Source organism: Solanum pennellii, chromosome 6 (assembly GCF_001406875.1).
Source record: "Solanum pennellii chromosome 6, SPENNV200".
In the NCBI taxonomy this organism is placed as follows: Eukaryota; Viridiplantae; Streptophyta; class Magnoliopsida; order Solanales; family Solanaceae; genus Solanum; species Solanum pennellii.
Window position 1 is genome coordinate 3197854 of NC_028642.1, and position 18083 is coordinate 3215936.

Here is an 18083-nt window from a genome sequence, read left to right on the forward strand (position 1 = left end):
ATCCGACCTTCACCATTTTTCAAGTGTATTAGCCTAAGGATCTGACGCCTTTTAGAAAAAAATTTCTAAGAAATTTATGAGGACCTCCGTAATGAGTTGGGTAAGCATTACGTATAGTCCTGCCATTTATTCACGCATATTTTAATATTTACGAGTGAACTTTTAGGCATTAAATGAGTTTTGTCATTTTAGTGTGCATTAGCCCACGAATCTGACGCCTTTGGGAAACCCATGATATTTTTATTAAAAAAACCTATATGAGGACCTCCATAATGAGTTATGAAACATTAAATATAGTCTTATCATTTTTCACCACTATTTTCGTATTTACGAGTAAATCTTTTATTGTTTTTCTTGTGTATTAGCTCATGGATTTGACGTCTTTGGGAACCCAAATTTTTTTTTAGAAAAAACTATATGAGGACCTTCATGATGAGTAGGGGAAGCATTATGTATAGTCCTTCCATTTTTCACGCATATTTTCAGATTTGCTAGCCACCTTTTTCAAATTAATAGCCTATGGATTTGACGCATTTAGAGTTGACGATTTTTTTTCCTGAAAAAACTATTTGAGGACCTCAGAATGAGTTTAGGAAGAATTATGTATAATTTCATCATTTTTTTCACGCATATTTTCGCATTTACAAGATAACTTCTAAGAATAACCTGATTTTTACCATTTTGTGTGTGTATTAGCCCATGAATCAGGCGTCTATAGGCCTTCAAAAAAAATTTCTGAAAAAACTATAGAAGGACCTCCTTAATGAGTTAGGGAAGCATAACGTATACTGTCATAATTTTTTCACGTATTTATGAGCCAACTTTTAGGAATTACCCAACTTTCACTATTTTTCGTGTGTATTAGTCCATGGATATGACGTTTTTAGGGCACCCAGAAACTTTTCAAAAAAAGCTATAGAAGAAACTCCGTAATGAATTAGGGAAGTATTGCGTATCGTCCTGTTTTTTTTCACGCATATTTTCGCATTTTTCAGTCAACTTTTAGAAATTATCTAACTTTCACTGTCTTTTGTGTGTATTAACCCGTGGACTTGACACCTTTGGGGCATCCAGAATTTGTTTTCTGAAAAAATTATACGATGACCTCCATAATGAGTTGGAGAAGTATTATTTATAGTTCGTCATATTTTCACATTTAAGGGCCAACTTTAGAAATTGTCTGACTTTCCTCATTTTTCGTATGTATAAGTCAATGGATTTGGTGTCTTAGGGCACCCAGAAGCTCTTTATGAAAAAACTAAATAAGGATCTTCGTAATGAGTTGGGTAAGCATTTGGTAGATTTCAACCGTGTTTTACACGCATATTTTCATATTTACAAGTCAATTTTTAGGAATTACCCGACTTCACCATTTCTCATGTATATTAGCTCATGGATCTGGCGCCTTTAGACACTTGAAAAATTTTCATAAAAAATTATATAAGGAACTTTGTAATGAGGGGAAACATTACATTTAGTCCTGTCGTTTTTTCACGCATTTACGAGCTAACTTTTAGGAATAAGCAAGTTTTATCGTTTGTTGTTTATATTAGCCCATAGATCAGCTGCTTCGAGGCACCCCAAGATTTTTTTTGAAAAAGTTATACAAGGACCTTCAAAATGAGTTAGGGAAGCATTATGCATAGTCTTGCTCTCTTTATGAGTTATTTTATTAGGAATTACCAGACTTTCACCATTTTTCTTGTGTATTAACCTATGGATCTGGTGCCTTTGGGGCAGTCTCAATTTTTTTTTCTAAAAAACTATACGATGATCTCCATAATGAGAAGAGGAAGAAAAATGTATAGTCCCACCATTTTTTCATTAATATTTTCGATTTGTAAGTCAACTTCGATTTTACTAATTTTCATGTGTATTACCTCATGGATAGCTCCTTTGGGCACCCAAATTTTCTCTTAGAAAAAACGATATGAGGACCTCTTTAATGAGTTGAGAAAGAATTATATATAGTCCCGCTGTTTCTTATGCGCATATTTTCGCATTTACGATCTAACTTTTAAGAACTACCCGACTTTCTCCGTATTTCATATGTATTAGCTAATGGATCTAGCGTCTTTGGCACCTGAAAATTTTTCCTGAAAAAAAACATATATAAGGACCTTTGTTATGAGTTGGGTAAGCATTACTTATATTCTCACCATCTTTTTATATGCACACTTTCGCATTTATGAGCCAACTTTAAGAAATTACTCGACCTTCACGATTTTCGTGTGTATTAACCTATGAATTTGCCGCCCTTGGACATACAAAAAAAATTTCTAAAAAACTAATAAATTCCTCTGTAATGGAGTTGGGGACGCATTACACAGCCCCACGATTTTCACACATTTTTGTATCTACGAGATAATTTTTAGAAATTACCTATATTTCATTGTTTTTTTGTGTGTATTAGCCATGAATCCGACGCCTTTGGACACCTAGAAATTTTTTTTAAAAAAATTGTACGATGATTTTTGTAATGTTGGGAAAACATTACATATACCTCGTCTTCTTTTCACGAATTTTAGAGTGAACTATTATAAATTATTAGACTTTCACCATTTTCGTGTGTATTAGCACATGGATTTGGCGCCTTAAAGGGACCAAAAGAATTTTCTAAAAAAAATTATTGATTGACCTCTGTAATGAGTTGGATAAACATTGCATATTGTCTCGCCATTTTTCATGTATTTATGAGCCAATTTTTATTAATTACTCAACTTTTATCGTTTTTCATGTGTATTAATCCATGAATTTAACATCTTTTGGGCACCCAATTTTTTTTTTTAAAAAAATTTATGTTAACCTCCATAATTAGTTGAAAAAGCATTATATATATCCCTGTTATAAATCCATTAAATAAGTGGATAGTCCATAAAGTTAGTACATGAACAACCATTCATATTCACTAGGTTACATGAACCTTTTTGGATAAGTATGTATCTATTTATTATGATACTTAATATGGTGACCTTTGGAATGATTTCTCACTCTATAAATAGGGTTGTTCATTCACTATTGTAATATATACATATGAAACTTATATATATACTTGAATAAAAGAAAGTCTTCTCCTACATCTATTTCTCTTGTCTTCTTCTTATAATCTTGATTTTACAACACGTTATCAGCACGAGTCTCTACCAGTTCAAGTAAAGACTTTCAAAGCCTCGGAGGTAAGAATTTCCTTTATTTTTAAATAATGTCTAATCTTTCTAAACTTGAATTTCTTGCTCTAGACATATCGGGAAAAAGCTATCTATCATGGGCACTCGATGCAGAAATTCATCTTAATGCGATGGGTCTAGCAGACACCATCCAAGAAAATAATCAAGCATCGAATCAAAACCGTGCTAAGGCGATGATATTTCTCCGTCATCACCTTGATGAGGGTTTGAAAATGGAATATCTCACTGTTAAGGATCCTCTGGTGTTGTGGAACAATTTAAAAGATAGATATGACCACCTGAAGTTGGTTGTCCTTCCACAGGCACGTTATGATTGGATCCACTTGAGACTTCAAGATTTTAAATCTATCAGTGAGTATAACTCTTCTATGTTTAAAATTATCTCACAATTAAAATTATGTGGAGAAAATATCACTGACCATGATATGCTGGAAAAAACGTTTTCCACTTTCCCTGCCTCGAGTATGCTTCTGCAGCAGCAATACCGAGAAATGGGATTTAAAAAGTATTCCGAATTAATCTCACATCTCCTTGTTGCTGAACAACATAATGATTTACTGATGAAAAACCATGAAAGTCGACCTACTGGTTCTATGCCATTTCCTGAAGTAAATACGGCAAATTTTCACCAATCTAAGCGTGAAAAAGGTCGTGGCCCCAGTCGTGGCCGTGGTCGTGGTCGAGGAAGAAATCTCAATCATGGTGATCGTCTTGCACTAAATAATAACATTCAACACCAGCAGTGTAAAAAGAAGAATGAAAAACATGACGTAGTGCAGAAGAAAAATTCAGACAACAAATGTTATCGATGTGGAGGAAAAGGACATTGGTCACGTACCTGTCGTACGCCAAGGCACCTGGTTGAGTTATATCAAGCTTCCCTGAAGGAGGTGAAAAATAACGCAGAAGCCAACTTTATCACGGAAGATACTGTTGAACCCATGCATCTAGATGTAGCGGATTTCTTTGAGAACCCCGAAGGAAAGATAGATCACCTGATAGGTGATGGGTCTGTGATAATATAAATATATTTCATTTTCGTCGTTTATATGAACTAGTATGAATATGTTTTCCTAGATTTGTAAATAACTAAAAGGTTGTGTATTGTTTTTGTTTAGTAATAATATTATAATGTTTATTTCTTTTATATCTTTTATCTTGAAGAATATATGGATACCTCAATGATCAATCATGAAGATATTTGTATAATTGATAGTGGAACAACGCACGCCATATTCAAAGATGAGAAATACTTCTCCTACTTGCTTAGAAGAAAAGCAAATGTTACTACAATTTCTGGTAATTCAAACTTAATAGAAGGCTCCGGAAGAGCTACTATATTTCTGCCTAAGGGGACAAAACTTGTCATAGAAGATGCTTTGTTCTCTTCTAAATCCCCAAGAAACCTGTTAAGTTTTAAAGATATTCGCCGAAATGGATATCATGTTGAGACAATAAATGAAATGAATGTTGAATACCTTGGTATTACCAAGATTGTCTCAAACCAGAAATATGTATTGGAGAAATTATCAACTTTATCTTCTGGCCTGTATTATGCAAAAATAAGTACGATTGAAGCACACTCTATCGTAAACCAGAAGTTTACTGACTTAAAGACTTTTGTGCTTTGGCATGACCGAATAGGTCATCCTGGATCAATAATGATGAGACGAATCATTGAAAACTCAAATGGTCATCCATTAAAGAACCTGAAGATTCTTACAAATGATGAGTTTTCATGTGCTGCTTGCTGCCAAGGCAAATTGATTACTAGGCCATCACCAATGAAGGTTAACATTGAATCCCCTCAATTTTTGGAACGAATACATGGGGATATTTGTGGACCTATTCACCCATCTAGTGGGTCGTTTAGATATTTTATGGTCCTAATAGACGCATCTTCAAGATGGTCTCATGTGTGCCTCTTATCATCTCGCAACCTGGCGTTTGCAAAATTATTGGCACAAATGATACGATTAAGAGCGCAATTTCCAGATTATCCCATTAAGACAATTCGTCTTGATAATGCTGGCGAATTCACATCCCAAGCTTTTGATGCTTATTGCGTATCGGTAGGGATAAAAGTTGAACATCCTGTAGCTCATGTTCATACTCAAAATGGCCTTGCTGAGTCATTTATTAAGCGCTTACAATTGATAGCAAGACCTCTACTTATGAAAAGTGAGTTGCCTACTACTGTTTGGGGTCATGCTATCTTACATGCAGCATCACTTGTTCGTCTCAGACCGACTCATTATAATAAATACTCCCCATTACAATTGGTATTTGGTCATGAACCAAATATTGCTCATCTTCGAATTTTTGGATGTGCTGTATATGTGCCTGTAGCACCACCTCAGCGCACCAAGATGGGCCCTCAAAGAAGGTTAGGCATATATGTTGGGTTTGATTCACCCTCAATAATTCGCTACCTTGAGCCATTGACGGGAGATTTATTCACTGCAAGATTTGCAGATTGTCGATTTGATGAAACAAATTTTCCGCAATTAGGGGGAGAGAAAAATAAACTTAAAAGTGAAATTGCATGGAAAGTTTCGTCATTATCTCATTTTGATCCACGCTCCCCTGTGTGTGAACAAGAGGTCCAGAAGATCATCCATTTGCAAAACATAGCAAATCAAATGCCAGACGCATTTACTGATTCAAAAAGGATAACAAAGTCACATATTCCTGCAGTAAATGTGCCTATCCGAATCGACGTCCCAAAAGGACCATCTACAAGTGTCATAGCTTCTGAATCACAAATACGCCTGAAGCGTGGTAGACCATTGGGTTCAAAAGATAAGAATCCTAGAAAAAGAAGTACAAAAAATGACACTACAAAAGAATTTCACGAAGAAATTCAAGATCTGATTAATCCTGATATTCCTGAAGAAATCAGTGAACCCGAGACTCAAGTAAATGAAGAACTCTCAATAAGTTCTTCTACAGGTGATGGGATAAGTTTAGATCGATCAAAAATCATAGTGGATAATGTTTTCGCATATGATGTTGCACTTAACATTATGCAAGGAAATGAGGATCTTGAACCTCTATCCGTCGAAGAATGTCGACAAAGACATGATTGGCCAAAATGGAAAGAAGCAATTGAATCAGAATTGAATTCACTTGCTAAGCGTGAGGTTTTTGGACCAGTAGTCCAAACGCCTAGTGATGTTAAACCAATTGGCTATAAATGGGTCTTTGTACGAAAAAGAAATGAGAGAAATGAGATTGTAAGATACAAGGCACGCCTTGTTGCACAAGGATTCTCTCAACGACCTGGTGTCGACTATGAAGAAACATATTCACCTGTTATGGATGCAATAACTTTTCGATATCTCATCGGTTTAGCTGTACATGAAAATCTTGAAATTCGTCTAATGGATGTGGTTACAGCTTACCTTTACGGTTCACTTGATAATGAAATTTATATGAAAGTTCCAGAAGGACTTAAAATGCCTGAAGCATGTAGTTCAAAATCTCGGGAAATATATTCAATCAGATTACAAAAGTCATTATATGGCTTAAAACAATCAGGGCGCATGTGGTATAATCGCCTCAGTGAGTACTTGATAAAACAAGGTTATATAAACGATGTCATTTGTCCTTGTATATTTATTAAGAAAACAACATTGGGATTTGTTATTCTTGCTGTTTATGTTGATGACATTAATCTCATTGGAACTCCAGAAGAGGTTCAAAAGGCAATTGAATATCTAAAGGAAGAATTTGAGATGAAAGACCTTGGAAAGACAAAAATTTGTCTTGGACTACAAATAGAATATTTAGTAGACGGGGTCTTCATCCATCAATCTGCCTATACTGAGAAAATCTTGAAACGATTTTACATGGACAAAGCACATCCATTAAGTACTCCAATGGTTGTCCGATCACTTGAAGTGAGTAAGGATCCATTCCGACCTCAAGAAGAGAATGAGGAACCTCTTGGTCCAGAAGTACCTTATCTTAGTGCAATTGGGGCACTTATGTATCTTGCTAATGCTACGAGACCTGACATAGCATTTTCTGTTAATTTGTTAGCAAGATATAGTTCTTCCCCTACACGAAGACATTGGAATGGAGTTAAACATATATTGCGATATCTAAGGGGAACTAGTGATATGGGTCTGTTTTATACTAACAAAGATAGTGCAGATCTTGTTGGTCATGCAGATGCAGGTTATTTATCTGACCCACATAAAGCTCGATCACAAACAGGCTATCTGTTCACATATGGAGGTACTGCTATATCATGGCGATCTATGAAGCAGTCTATTGTCGCTACTTCTTCAAATCATGCTGAGATAATAGCCATTCATGAAGCAAGTAGAGAATGTGTATGGTTAAGATCAGTAATACATTCTATCAAAGAAAGATGTGGTTTGAAGTGTGACGTCAAGATACCCACAATACTCTTTGAAGACAATGCTGCATGCATAGCTCAATTAAAAGGAGGCTTTATAAAAGGAGATAGAACGAAACACATTTCACCAAAATTATTCTTCACACATGATCTCCAGAAGAATGGTGATATTGATGTGCGACAAATTCGTTCGAGTGATAATCCAGCAGATTTATTTACTAAATCTTTACCGGCCTCAACTCTTGAGAAGATGGTTCACAAAATTGGAATGCGGAAACTTAACCATCTGAATCGTGGTTTTTATCAGGGGGAGTAAAATACGCACTGTACTCTTTTTTCCTTAATCTAGGTTTTGTCCCATTGGGTTTTCCTAGAAAGGTTTTTAATGAGGCAGCAAATAATGCGTATCAAAAGATATGTGTACTCTTTTTCCTTCACTAGAATTTTTTCCCACAGGGTTTTTTTCTAGTAAGGTTTTAACGAGGCACAATATCTATGGACATCCAAGGGGGAGTGTTATAAATCCATTAAATAAGTGGATAGTCCATAAAGTTAGTACATGAACAACCATTCATATTCACTAGGTTACATGAACCTTTTTGGATAAGTATGTATCTATTTATTATGATACTTAATATGGTGACCTTTGGAATGATTTCTCACTCTATAAATAGGGTTGTTCATTCACTATTGTAATATATACATATGAAACTTATATATATACTTGAATAAAAGAAAGTCTTCTCCTACATCTATTTCTCTTGTCTTCTTCTTATAATCTTGATTTTACAACAATCCCGTCATTTTTCATGCATATTTTCACCTTCTTCTTTTGCAAACAAATAATATTATCTGATAGATCATTCATAATTGATGGACCCACAAATTTAAGCTCAAACAGAGTTTATTTCTTTTTATTTTTCTACCTGATATCTAACACTCATATTAGAGTTTGAACTAAATCCGAATTATCATCAAGAGTTTCTATAAAATATCCAATATAATTTCATAAATGAAGTTTGAAATATGTAAGATATACACAAATAGAGAAACTATTTTCAATATTCTCGACTCAAGCAAAGATTTTTTAAATAGGCTACAAAATGTAATACAATAATAAATAATTTATTGTTGAAATACTCGAGAAAAGAACAACACAACAAACAACATGACAATTTAAACAAATAAAGTAACATGTAATAATAATAATAAAAATATCAATGAGAAAAAAAATGCAATGTGTTAATCTTCTACCCTTATCATCGATCTCGTTATCCTCCTATCAAGAAGTCTAAATATATTTTTTGTATTACATTTTATATATACACATATATATAAAAGTCACCACACAATGAACATAAACAGCAGAAGGTATAAACTACAACAATGTAAGAGTACTCCATAAGTGAAGTCTTGAAAGGACAAGATATACTCCGACCTTATCTCTACCTTTGCAGGAAGGAAAACTATTTCCGGTGACCGTCGACTTATAAAGAAACCAAAAAAGATATCAATAATAGATTATATTAGCAGTAACGATAGGTCTATTGTCCATACATTTGAAACATATGCATAACACATTTTCAAAATGGATTCATCAAGTTGATAACTTGAGATACACTGCAATTTATAATTGATAAACAAAATTTTCATTTCCCTACAACTGAGAATCAAACCATAATTTACCACTGATACATTTTTGCATGAACAGACTTAGCGACAATCAGCTTCCGTAGAAAATAAATACATCTGTCTACACCAATAGACAAGCAACATCCATGTTATGTAAACTTTTTTAGAAAAACCTATTCCGACTTTAAAAAAAAAAACCAAGAAAGTCTCAGAGATCCGGAAATGTACAAGTTTTCATTAAATTCCAATGAAGTCAGCTCTAAACGTAGCGAAGTCGCCCAAAACTGAAGGTTGCTACAAATCTTTAACAGGAATCAGTTCGCTTGAAATTTTAACTGATGTAGTAATCGTGCTGTTCCACATATAGAACACTGAGAATTCCGGGGAACAGATTAGCGAAAATGACTTCTCACCTAGTACTGGCACTTAAAGCAACATTTCCCCATCAGGGCCGGTGATCATATTCTCCAAGTCTTCTTGTGACAGTAGAGTTTTCTTGCCCAGTGCACCGTTCTTATCATATGGTTGAGCCATTTTTCTCAAAAACTGCATCCAGGGGAGTAGTAAAGATTTATAATTAGAAGTACCAGTATCTATAAATGCAATCAAATTGAGTCTGGGGAGGGTAAAGTGTCATTATCAAAACAACAACTACTCGATTCCAAACCAGCTAGGCTTGACTATATAAATCCTCATTGATTCATGTCGATCAATTTAAGTTCACATCAGTCCACTATTATACGACAACATACCCAGTGTAATCCACTAATGGGGTCTGGGGAGGGTAAAGTGTACGCAGACCTTATCCCTACCTTTGGACTAGCACTATAAGAGTAGTTCTCTATATTTTCCACTGCTTGAGGCTTCTGTCATAGAATGTACAGAAATTCAAACCTAGCTATCTTCACTAGAATAGTCCAACCGTAACATCCAAACCCCAGCCCGCTTCCCGTACGACCTAAGATACGGACAAAACAGAACTATTTTTTAAATCAAACAGAATAAATAAGAAGATCCTCCGAAAGATGCATAGCACATTTTATGATCCTCAGAATGGTTCTCTGATGGATCTGACTGTTAATGGCATGCTGGGAACAGTTAACAGCAAAACATAAAACTAATACTACTCACCTCTTTTGCTATATACACGGCCATGTCTGTACTTAAGTTCAGGTGAGCATCACGTAAATGTGAAAGTATCCATCCAGGCAACTTGGAGCGCTTATCATGACGGCTATATCTGATCACAGGATACAAGAGGGAAGGCATCATAAGCATCTTTATCCAATATTTTTTGGTGTGTGTGTTGTGGGGGAGGGCTAGAACATATTCAAGACAATAATTTCTTGGCACATTGTAAATTTGTCGATAATATAGAGTGTAGGTTAGTATAATAGATAAGAGGTCGGTAAAACATCACCAGTTGCTTGTGATCATTTCTAATTTTTGTTTCACTTCCTAGTTTTTCTATTCACATTATATAACTGACACAGAGAAGAAGCAAACCTTTTATCAGCAAAAATCATCATGCCATAATCTGCCTTTGAACGAATAACTCGACCCACACATTGAGCAGCTTGCCTCTGGAAACATATGGTAAATAATTAAATAACGGAGAAAAAAAAAAACAAATACAGATTATAAGGACTATAACCGAGTCGGGAAGTACCAAAGCATCAAAAGTCAGAAAATCGCCCTCTTTTATTTGAAAGGTCTCCCTCAGATATTCCAATCGTGCAAGCAATATTCTGCAATTTTAACTCAGCTCAAGGTGCAATATATAGCCTAAAAGATAAAATTCACGTGTCTCTATCTGTGAATGGATTATCTGATTAAAAAGAAAGAACAATATTTTGATATTACATCAAAAGGATGTGCCATTGAAACTTCCTTCTGATTAAAAAGAGAACCACCCTCTCATCATTAGATCATAAGGGAAGTGAAGCCTAACACAATGTTATACTAACCTGCTTAATGTGTACTGGAATGGAACGCCAAACATGATAACAAGCCTCCCATAGTGTCTATCAAAGTCTATACCTTCAGCCACTTTTCCCCTGCACAGTAACACATGGACATCGTTAAGTTCAATGTCAATAGGGGTATACCAAATCAATTTGCACTAGATTTCACGTCATCATTGCTGCAAAAAATGATATTTGCACTTTTGCAGTTGATACAAACACTGAATTAAGTAGTCTCATGGAAACCTTACAAAGTTATGTTTCAAAATAACCAACTCTCTCTACAAGTTTAAACAACTTTCCTTCCAGATAGATGGCAACAGTGTCATCAAAAGTGCGGTTAAGCCCTGAAGCGAGGTTAAAAACGTGTTGAGCGCTTTGTCTCACTTAATGTGCACTTCACTTCAGTGTCATCATCAAGGTTCTAAGGCATACTTTTTCTTGCCAATGAGACTCCTTTGAAGAGGCAAACCAACCAAATGAAATTTTACTTAATCGTGATTTTTTTATATTTACTTTGTTCATATATTTGTCATTCATGGTTATAATTATTAGTTTTGGACTAAACATATATAATTTTTTGTATTGTTTCTCCCTTTGAGCTTTTTTATGCAAGTCAATGTTGTATTTGCGCTTTGCACTCAAAACCCCAGGATGACGGACCTTAGAGCTTTTTTTTCGCTATTTGCTTTTGATAAAATTGGTTGACAACCATTCATAATTTCCCTTATAGAGAGAGGAATCAAAAGAAAGGAACTAAAACACATCAGCAATAGGCATTTTCCCTTAAAGGTAACACGGCAAACGAAAGATCGGAAGTAATTGTGCAATGGTAGAATTTTCTTAGCAGTTTGAGCTAAGAATAATTATGTAATAGATTCTTTTATGAAGAATTATGTAATAGAAGTTCTACTCAATAAGTGCACATTATACAGTTTACTGAAACTACCAATCAAACTTGTGCACGTTATACAGTTTACTGAAACTACCAATCAAACTTTCTGGTCCACTTTTTCTTTACTTGGTCAGCTTTGAATACCTTTACAAATCTTGAACTTCCAGTCCAGTTTCAGTTTGAAATTATTTTTACCATTAACAGATACATACAGATAAGCAGCAGAGAGCTGCCTTAGGTTTCATGCATCTTTAGTTTACGCCAAAAGTGTAATTGTCTAATTGAAGCAGCTTAACAAAAACAAAGCAAAGAGAGAGAGAGAAGATGCAAAACCCAAAAATAGATTAGGCAAAATGAAAACCTGGTACAAAACAAAACTGGAATAGCTTTGAACTCATTTTTGTTCAAATATCATTTTCGCATTTTCAGAAGTATGAGTTGATTCAATTGCAGAACAGAAGTAATGGAAACTGGCAGAAACAAGTGAAATGCTGACCCCTAGTTTATGATGGTGAAGGAATAGAATGGTCAAAGTTAGGAGAAAGAAAGAATCATAACACATAAATATATCAAACAAAAAAAGTCTACCACATTAATTAAAATTGAAAAATAAAAAACTACAAAAAGAGTTTCGAAACTATGAATTAAGCCAATGTAATTCCTATATCTGTTACAACATGGCAAACTTAGCCAAGGTAACCTAAAAGTTGTCTTCCAATTTTTTTATTTTTCTTTTTTGAGAAAAAGAAAATTGTATTCCAATTTAAAGAGAAACTTTGAACAAATCCAGTATCATCATTTGGGAATTAATCTAGCTAATTAGCTTTGGAAGCTAGTCCAACATTGAGAAAGGCAATAACAAAGAATTAGGTCTAGAACTAAAAATATTACTCCCTCCGTTCCAATTTGTTTCTTACTTCCTTTTTAGTCCGTTTCAAAAAAGAATGCCTCTTTCCTTTTTTTGGAAACTCCTTAATTTCAACTTTCCACGTGACATGTTTAAAACCACAAGATCAAAGGGCATTTTGGTACATTCTAATATCTTTAAACTAAAACTACAAGATTCCAAAGTCTTCTTTACTTTCTTAAACTTCGGGCCAAGTCAAAACCAATCAAGCAAATTGAAGGAAGTACAACTTTCTCACTTATTTCAAGTATATTCGAAAAGAAGAGAATATCAAAAACAAAGAATTTAGTGCATGTTCAACCTAAAACAACTCACTTGCACATTTGATAGAAATTTAAGACTGGTAATTTGTGTTTGGCACATAAGAAACAAGGCATGGAAATAAAAAATTGTTAAATGCATAAACTCAAAAAAAAAAAGATTCACCTAGCAACTGAGAAGAAAACCGCACCCCTCCCACTATCACAAGCCTTGCGATAATTATCCAAAGCCAATGTAGTCTCTACAACATCTTGGGTCTCGATAAATACAAGTTTATATTGCATTATATCCTGCATCATATAATGATGATAAGAAAAAACAACAGAGAGAAGTAGCCACATGTGTGATAAGGCATTGTTGTTAAGCTTTAAACGTTCTCAATTAGTTCAGAAAGTTGAGAAGAGAACAAAATAAAGGTGTAGTGGCACCTTTAATATTCCTGATTCATGCCAACTATTGACAATTCCATCCATATAAGAGTAACTGACAAAAAAACAGACAACCCCATCTGGAACAACAGAAACCATTTCTAGCAAAAGCTTCCCATAATTTTTCTCAACGCCCGGATCGCTTCTCAGGTCATACTTAGTGCTTACAGGAAGCTGATCACTGCAGTTAAAGAGAAACACAAAACAGATAACATGTACCAAATTCTTCAACATAATCAAGCTAAGAAACACTCAAACAGGATATATGCTCTTCTTCTCATCCACATCTTGTGAGTGGGTTTGGGAGTTGAGATAGGTATAGTCATGAGGTCAACAGCTAGTCAAATGTTTACCTTCCCCGCGTAAGGACCATTGGGCATATGCAATCCCTTGTCAGTGACATCTTGAAGCTTCGACTTACTACCGGATTAAAATTGAGAAGACGAGGATAGAGATCAATTGGACTGAGGGTCCCCGAGGTAATCACAACAGATTGGAATCGTTCAAAAACAGGCTTTATGGCAAGAGAGGCATCGTGACAGGTAAGCTGGCAAGCCAAAATATTTCTGATGTAAGAAATTTGAGCACTAATTGTAAAGCAACTTAAAAAATTATCAATGGCAATTTAGATATCTTCCCAGTAATATGCATTTCAAAACAATATAGCAATATTTTTATGGACAGATGTGCATTACAGGAGACATGGACTATGATTAGACTAATTAGAGGCAATCATTACAAAAAGATTAATATAAAGAAAGACAAATTGATTCCCCACTCAGGTAAGAGGCATCACAATCGTAAGTGCCTTGAGAACAAATAAAAGACCAGTGCACTCGAAAATCCAACATCTGAATGGTAAAATATTTAGAAACTAATAACAATAATTTTCAATATATAGTATTTAACTCAAGACAAGTAAATGACAAAGCTAGACAAGTAAGCGTCTTGAGAACAAATAAAGACCAGTGCACTCAAAAATCCAACATCTGAATGGTAATATATTTAGAAACTAATGACAATAATTTTCAATATATAGTATTTAACTCAAGCCAAGTAAATCACAAAGCTAGACAAATATGTCCCGAGAGAAGCAAACACGCACCTGCAGGACAGGATCAGGAATATGTGGCATCCTCTCGTCATATGGTTCAATTATAATGGAAAAGCCCCGAGTGTACGTCCCTACCAACGTGGCAAGGTCACAAACAGTTTGTATATGCAGAAACTCATCTGTATCAGTAATCTCCAGGGTTAACATAAGGGAGTGAAGCCTATCATAACAAAATTTTAACATCTTTTGATCAATTCCAACTTGTGTATTAATAGAAGCAACAAAGGCAACAGGGCCTTCTTTTTCTACATTATCAGTCTCCAGACGCCCATTAAGATACTGGACAAATCTTCGCAAAACAGACAAGAAGTGCTCTGCTTTCCTTATATTTCCTGGCACTGCCTCCTTCATGATGTCATCAGGCAAGGCGGGATTAGCAAGCCATACATCCTGAGCTGTACAAAGAAGATAGATGAGAAAGAAACTTGGCTTACTATCACTAGCACAAGATTAGACGTACATCGTGAACGAACACTTTAATCAACATACCGGGCAGTCTTTGAGCTAGACCCTCAACTAGACGATTATACTCAACCCGCAATCGACCAGCATCAGTAGCCTTCAGCCTTCCTACCATGCAAGATGTTAGCCAAACATGGGTATCTCACCATCCTTTTACTTTACTTTTCTTCTTTTTTCTTTACGCATTTGCCTTTACAGGGATTGTCCAAGAGAGGGTTATAACAGATCATTACATCATATATAATAGATTGAACAATCTCCAACGTATTTCAATCATTTTTGACCCAGAAAACTACAGCATGAAACAGAATTCAAATGCTATTAGAAAATTTATACTTCTATGCTATCAAGTAAGAATATGCAAACCATGGTTCAGCATGAAATGCTTTATAATATTTTATAATGAAAAATGTTTTACAATGTTTTGATTTGCTTATATTCCATTATTGTTTACAAAGTCTCGCGTCATCCTTGAATTAGGGAGTCAGTGATACTTACTAAGTTGAGTGAAGTTGTACTTATGCTCCTTTGAACTTTGGAGCAGTGTTGATATTTGTGGTTGTAAATACAGGCAATGCCCTTAGAGTGCTAGCTATGGAGAAATGAAGAAAGACAATAAAGAAAGAAAGGAGAAAGGTACATTCTGGTGATCAGAAGGATCACCGGAGAAGAGGAAAGTAGGAAATATCGAGCTAGACTATAAACACGATATTAGTGCCTGAGAGAACTTCTTCTAACAGAGTTTTTGTTAATCCTATTTTAACTTCTTATTATATCAAAATTGATTCTTACCATGAATTCTTGAAACTAAATATATTCATTATTGGGAGAAATTTACAACTCAAAAACGATATCTTATGAGTCATTGTGACAAGAAGAGGTAATTGTTTTTTGCTTGGTTGTTAAAAGATTGTCATAAAAAAGAAGAGGTAATTGTCACAGAAGATATTTACCTTTCAATTTCATTAGACATCCTACTGAGATTCCTTGTTGCCCCTTCAAGTGTTTGCTTCCTCACACTGACACTAAGTGCCTCAATACATACATTGTCTATATTATGGGCCTCATCAAACACTACGACACACTCTCTCTCCATCTCCTTTGATATGATACCAGCAACCTTGGGATCAAGCAGGTATTGGTAGCTGTAAACCACAACATTTGCCTGCTGCACCATATGCCTCGCCAGAAAGTACGGGCACCAGCCTTTCTCCTTACCATACAATCTTAGCTCCTATAAAAATGCAGAAACAGCCTTAATCATGACAGTAAATGTTCTAGTGAAGAAACAGTCTTTACAACATATAATGCAGAAAAACTCTTCACCGCTGCACAATCAATTGTTTCACTATAACCCCTTATCCAACCACATTAGATTATAGGCATAATACATACACGGACACTCAAACAAAGTAAGCACTCCAACTTCGAATATGCACATCTAGTCACCTCAACTCACCTCCACTGTGTCAGTTGAACACTCCAATCAACAAAATGATCATCTAAACACCTCCAAAATTTATGTGCCACGTCCACATCAGGTGTCCACGAGACACAGTAGAGACGAGTTACTCCCTCCGTTTCAAAGAGGATGGCCTAGTTTGACTTGGAACGGAGTTTAAGAAAAGAAAGAAGACTTTTTAATCTTTGTGGTTCTAAATCAAAGTTATGTCAAATATACCAAAATGCCCTTTAATCTTGTGGTCTTAAACATGTCACGTGGAAAGTTAAAGTGTTACCAAAAAAAGAAAGGGATCATTCTTTTTGAAACGGACTAAAAAGGAAATATGGTCATTCTTTTTGAAACGGAGGGAGTAAATTGTTTAGGTACCAGTTGAGACCAAGGTGAGATGTCAAAATATGCTCTATCAAAGTTGGTGTGCTTACTTGTTAGTTGAGGCCAAGTTTAAGTGTTTGTTTATGTATTATGCCTAGTTTATATAATAGATGTCATTGAACCCTCAAAAAGCAAAGTCAAGAACAACTAATCTATTTCCACACGAAGCAAACAAAAAAAGTTATCTTTCACTTGACTATAACCATTTAAAGCATATAGAAATAATAAACCACATTCATCTAGCTAACTCCAACTAAGTTGGGATCGAGGCATAATTAATCATGCATTGATTGAAGGGTGAGAGATATACCTGCAAAGTATAAACTCCAGCAGGCAAAGTGGAAGTACCAGCCTTATCAGCAGTATCATAATTCTCATAATAGGAACAAGTAGGAATATTTGGATTTTCAACAGCAATTGCTCTAACCCAACTAGCAGTAAGTTTCCTACAACCAGCATCAACAGAATCCCTATTCTCAGCAGAAACCACAGATGGGTTCACACACAAATTCTTTCTTGATGACAACCCAATTGCCAGCATTCGAGCCCCCGGCCCGAAATGCTGTAACTGATAATTATACAACAATTTAAGCTCAGCTAATGTTTTCTCCATTTCATGTACAGTTCTTGTACAATAAAGAAGCTTAATTGGATTTGATGGTTTTGAAAGTCTGTAACTTGTAATTAAAGAAAGTAAAGCAATTGTTTTACCAGTTCCTGTAGGCATTTCAAGAAGACAATGCCCTTTTGCATCTAAAGCTCTTTTGAGCTCTAACATGTATTGATACTGTTCTGGATATATGTTATCATATGGAAAATAGATTGTTACATCTTCTAATTGGAATTTCATCTTCTGGGGTTTGCTGATTTTCTTGTTTTCTGAGTGAAAAAATTGAATCTTGGTGAGTTTTTTTTGAAGAAAAATTGAGACCTAAATTTATGGAAGTTCTTCTTTAGACCCTAATGTTGTATGGGATTTAACAGTAAAGCGGCAAAGAGTGAGGGGTAGTTTGGGGTGGGGGGGGGGGT

At 35.1% G+C, this 18083-nt stretch overlaps 2 protein-coding genes across 2 annotated transcripts; one reads left to right on the top strand and one right to left on the bottom strand.

The window, feature by feature from the left end:
* Nucleotides 1-3298: 3298 nt before the first annotated feature.
* Nucleotides 3299-4213, top strand: LOC107021968. Its single transcript, XM_015222678.1, has one exon. It carries the CDS (start codon nucleotides 3299-3301, stop codon nucleotides 4211-4213), a length of 915 nt encoding a protein of 304 aa, XP_015078164.1.
* Nucleotides 4214-9134: 4921 nt separating this feature from the next.
* LOC107021320 (general transcription and DNA repair factor IIH helicase subunit XPD) lies at nucleotides 9135-17904 on the bottom strand. The gene is made up of 12 exons (XM_015221959.2): nucleotides 17365-17904; nucleotides 16171-16451; nucleotides 15245-15321; nucleotides 14747-15150; nucleotides 13995-14188; nucleotides 13642-13822; nucleotides 13379-13503; nucleotides 11154-11243; nucleotides 10856-10934; nucleotides 10693-10769; nucleotides 10318-10426; nucleotides 9135-9732 (listed from the first exon to the last, which is right to left on the bottom strand). Exons 1-12 carry the CDS (start codon nucleotides 17902-17904, stop codon nucleotides 9613-9615), a joined length of 2277 nt encoding a protein of 758 aa, XP_015077445.1. The 3' UTR covers nucleotides 9135-9612.
* Between the last annotated feature and the right edge of the window lie 179 nt (nucleotides 17905-18083).

Bases quoted from the DNA above. Each gene is read 5' to 3' on its own strand.
- LOC107021320 (XM_015221959.2), bottom strand. From the start codon at position 17,904: ATGAAATTCCAATTAGAAGATGTAACAATCTATTTTCCATATGATAAC. The intron at 15,322-16,170 runs GTAAATATCTTC...CATGGTAGGAAG, and splicing joins ATGTCTAATGAAATTGAAAG to GCTGAAGGCTACTGATGCTG. The intron at 13,504-13,641 runs GTGCCACTACAC...TATATGATGCAG, and splicing joins ATGAATCAGGAATATTAAAG to GATATAATGCAATATAAACT.
- LOC107021968 (XM_015222678.1), top strand. From the start codon at position 3,299: ATGGGTCTAGCAGACACCATCCAAGAAAATAATCAAGCATCGAATCAA.